Genomic DNA, 4,593 nt, shown 5'->3' with positions numbered 1-4,593 from the left:
TATATTTTTCTACTATCTCACGATTACTTTATAGATGGAAATTAATTTCATATAATATTTTAAAACATTCTATAGATAAAACTTTCTCAAACAGAATTTTAATCCAAAATATTACCCATCAAATTTGGGGGAAAAAAGGATTACATATATCAAAATAGTCTAAAAGGACATTTAATTGTACCTGAAAATAAAATTCAGTAAAATCAGAAACATCATTAAATATTATAGATTAAAAGCTTTAGCTGTTAAAATTAGAAAAACATCTAGGTACAACTATTAAACTATAACTATCATGAGAATTTAATAAATGTTTCAGTAACATATTTTTCTATTAAACACAAATATACATATAAATATTTAGGAAGAATCCATATCTTCTGGTTATAGATGACAAACCTGATAGGGTCCCAGCTTTTTATTTGACCTTATATACAAATAACTTGAAAGTAGTAAAACACATATTTTTAATCATTTTGGTATATAGTTAGGTCAGATTTTATTTCCAGTAGTTTTCCATAATTTCTTATGAGAAAGGCCAGCTAATTATGTGAAAAATAATTTAAAATTACTTTATATTTGATATTTAAAAGTCTAGTTAGAATACATATGGCATATATATGTATATATCTTTATAAAAATAAATATCTAAACTATTGATAGATATTTTGTTTCTTAGATTAGGTAGATAAACTAAAATATTCTAGAACATAATCTGAACTCAAAAAAAATAGAAATCATCAATTCAACGTATAAATATAGCAGAAGAGTTCCTTTCATGTTTGACATATTGACCATATGTGTCTAGGACAGCCCTCTGAAAGATATTTTTTACTCCCTAAAACTTTGTTACATAGAAATTTGTAATTTTTACTCAATTCTTATTTACTAGGGAGTTTTGCTATTCAAACCAAAGGTTTTTGCAATTAAACCAAGGATTACTAGTTTTTCACTTTTTTATGTTTAAGTGGTATAACTCCTTTACATACGTTATATAATAAAATGTATCAGGAAAAGCTATAACTCTTCAGATGTAATACATAGTTACTTAGGTGATAAAGAGTTAATGAAATTTTCAAGGTCTGCTAAAGAATTTTGAAGTCCGTCATTAATATCTTGACTTCTAAGAAATTTTTTCAGAGTGTCTAAAGCAGTGATTGCCTCAGATTTTGATGGTAAAGGTAGTTCAGTTCCTGGAGATCCATCATCATCCTCTTCATCAGAAGTGTAAAATCCAGTTTCATCTGATTTACTTTCTTTGGTGTGTACAGAATCACCATCTGGTGCTGTTTCACATGTCTCCAAATCGTCATCCAGGGCAGCATACTCTTCTATAGATAAACCTTCAGGAAATTCTACTCCTGCCCCCAGAGCATGGGCAACCAAATCCAGACTGGTATCGTTTTCTGCATTTGTTACGTCACTTTCTCCCTTTTGAGATTTGAATCCTGCCTCTTCATAGCTTTTAACAATGGTCTCTGGGGTTACAGCCCTCCAGCAAAGATGCAACGTATCAACTGCATCTAGGAGTGAAAATGTAAATTCTTTGCTACTTTCAACAGAACTTAAAAATTTCTTGATAAGACACTGCCGATATTTGATTTTAAGGCTTTTAATAATGCCTTGTTTCATAGCTACACATTTGGAAGATAAACAAGATGGAAAGAAAGCTAACTCAATGGACTTTAGGTTATTTACCTCTGGATGTGCTGGAAAAGACTCAACAAAAATCACCACTCTTCGTTGCTGGGCTTGAAATTTCTCATCAAGCTTTCGCATCCATTGTTCAAATACATCTGAGGTCATCCATGCCATTCTGTTAGCTTCATAACACACGGGCAATGATTTTATACCTTTGAAACAATGAGGACTTCTGTTTTTTCCAATGACAAGCAAAGGAAGTTTCTCTGAGCCATCCATATTTGTGCCAACCACCAGAGTTATTCTGTCTTTGCATAACTTTCCAACTGAGCATGTTTCGCCTTTAAATGCAAATGTATTCGTAGGTAACATGCGATAAAGCAGCCCAGTCTCTTTTATATTAAAAACATTTTTAGGATGATAATCATTTAAATAATAAGGAAGTACATTTTGGTACCAGACAGTCGAAGGGTCTGCTGATACACCTGTAGCTTCTACAGGTTGAGCTCTGAATACTAAACCATACCTGGATTTAAAACGATCCAGCCAACCATTACTGCACTTAAAATCATTATGGCCCAGTTTCTGGGCAAAATCATTAGCTTTTAGACGCAACATCGGACCATTAACTGGTACATTTAGACACTGAGCAATTCGATACCACCTCATTAATGCCTCTTCCAGATCTGTGTAAAAAGCAGTTCTCAGTCTTTTTCTTTTTGGATCAAATCTTAGAGATTCAAAGGCTTCTAGAACTTTGTCTTTATTCTTCATAATAGAAGACAATGAATTTTTCTTTATTCCATATTCAGCAGCAATCTCTGCTTTTTTCTTGCCACTTTCCACTGCATTTATGATGTCGATCTTTTCCTCAATGGATAGGCTTTTCTTTTTCTTCACTGTTACAGGCAGAGTTGAGGCATCCACAGGAGCTTCTGCCATCTCAGCCAGTACTTACGTAGAGATGACTCTTCTTACTTCCTGGTGACTGTTTCTTTGATTAAAATTTGTTTTCCAGTATGATATAGATTGCTGCTTTCTATCCTACTTCATATATTAAAAATTGTCAAGTGTCTAATAGTCTTATTTCATAGGAACTTGATGACGAAATACACTTTTTCAAAGACCTGAAGAAGAAAAATGTTATATGCAACTACAATATTTTAGAAGAGAAATTTCCTTCCTAGAACCTTGTATAGCTCAGTTTATAGTTTATTCATAGTTCCAGAAGTCAAGCTAAAATAGAAATCTCATTATGTCAAACCTGTCCAGTCCTGCTGATGTATTTTTGGAACTTCAATCTTTTAAGATGATCCATTTTATCCATGTACAAATTCAACCTCCTATTAATTCTCCACAGAAGGACTCAGAGATAAGAAGAAAAAATGTTCAACAGTTTTCATGCAAAAATGTTACCCATTAATTTTCAACTTTGCTCATGGTAAAGAAGAAAATGGTAGAATCCTTCTAGAACTTGCCAGTATATCTTCTTCTGTTTTTTGAAAATGTAAAAAAAAAAAAAAAAAAAAAAACACGCAATTTTAGCAATATGTCAATTGAATATTAAAAAGAATACTTATACAAATTATTATGCTCTTAATAATGAAAATAATAGAAACATGGTTCTGAAATTACAATAAACAAAGTTTCCAAAAGAAATGCTTACCTCCCAAAAGGTCTCTCTGTAAAAGCTCTCTAGTTCTGCTCTACAGATTTGAATTCTCACTTGCCTTTGAATGCTTTATAATATATAGTTCTGAAATAAATCAGATAAATTTAATCTATTCTGAAAATGTGGGCTTACCAAAATTAAAGAACTAAAAATGATGCTGGATAGTTGCTTGGTGGCTATTTTTTACATGAGGTCACAGACTGAACCCTCTAACTTCTCCAAAAGAAAACATAGTCAGACAGAAGTCACAAGGTTCGACTTTTAATAGTACATGGGAGACAGTGTCTCTTTTATAAGAGTCTGACAGAAAATGCTTCACTAAAAAATCAAATCAAGTGATAATTCTATTTAAAAAAAATCTAAATCCCATTCTACCTAAAAGCTTAAAAACCAATACTTTTTTATTTTTATAATTTAAAAGTTTTCTCTTCTCTTTTTTTTTACCCTTATCCTGTTAGTAGGCTAAGAATGCAGTAACTTTTGTATTAATTTGACACATTAGCTGAATGTATAGAGGCCAGAAATACTGGACAAAAGGCATAGAAACAAAAAATTAGGAGAGTATAATGCAGAAAGAGATGTAGACTAAGAATAGGCAGGATAGTGACCAGGAGTCTTAATGTGTCAGTCATCTACTTTCTATCTGTAAAGAAAGAAAAAAAAAGGTGCAGGCCACTTCTGAATTGAGAAGTCACTCTGCTATTTAGTACTCAGTGATCCCAGGCCATTTACATAACCACTTGAAGCTTCAGCTTCCTTATCTGTAAAATGGGAATAAGTACAGCACCTACCTCATTATTGTGCATTCAAAGAGATTCAATGAGACAGTGTAAAGCACTTAGTACAGTATTTAGTACTTTAAGAAAGTGCTCAACAAATACATGGTGATGATCTTATCATCATTACCTGTCTCATATCTTTTGGCTGTGTGAATCTACAATTTGGAAAACTTTATAAAATCCGACTTGCAAACAGAAGCAAGGATCTCACCTTACATCTATACTCAACATAGGGCTTTTCCTAAGCCATGAGAACAGTAACAGGCCCCAGATGGGCTCATCTCTACTTTCCCGTCAGCATCTCCCTTATCAGAATCTACGGGGCTTTGGGCCTACTATGGCCAAGATAATAACAAGCTAATTTGATGAGCAACGTTACTTCTGCGCAGATGTGGGCACTCCATTGATAAGTGGTGTTACTTTAGTGCGAGTGTGGGCACTCCACGGATGAGCGGTGTTACTTGTGTGCGAGTGTGGGCGCTCCACGGATGAGCGGTGTTACTT

General features: G+C 33.2%; 1 protein-coding gene across 1 annotated transcript in view; it reads right to left on the bottom strand.

Moving 5' to 3' along the window:
• Positions 1–940: 940 nt before the first annotated feature.
• Positions 941–4,593, bottom strand: part of TIGD4 (tigger transposable element derived 4) — a 3,669-nt gene continuing 16 nt past the window's right edge. The window contains exons 1-2 of the mRNA XM_032246401.1: positions 3,305–4,593; positions 941–3,127 (exon numbers count right to left, since the gene is read on the bottom strand). The exon at positions 3,305–4,593 is cut by the window's right edge and continues 16 nt beyond it. Of these exons, the coding sequence (XP_032102292.1) occupies positions 1,042–2,580 (1,539 nt within the window). The 5' untranslated portion in view covers positions 2,581–3,127; positions 3,305–4,593 and the 3' untranslated portion in view covers positions 941–1,041. The remainder of the gene's footprint in view (positions 3,128–3,304) is intronic.

This window comes from Sapajus apella, unplaced genomic scaffold (genome assembly GCF_009761245.1).
Source record: "Sapajus apella isolate SASKATOON/1434 unplaced genomic scaffold, GSC_monkey_1.0 scaffold61, whole genome shotgun sequence".
NCBI classification, from domain to species: Eukaryota; Metazoa; Chordata; class Mammalia; order Primates; family Cebidae; genus Sapajus; species Sapajus apella.
Note: the sequence above shows the minus strand (reverse complement) of the source record. Positions and strands in the feature narration are given on the sequence as shown.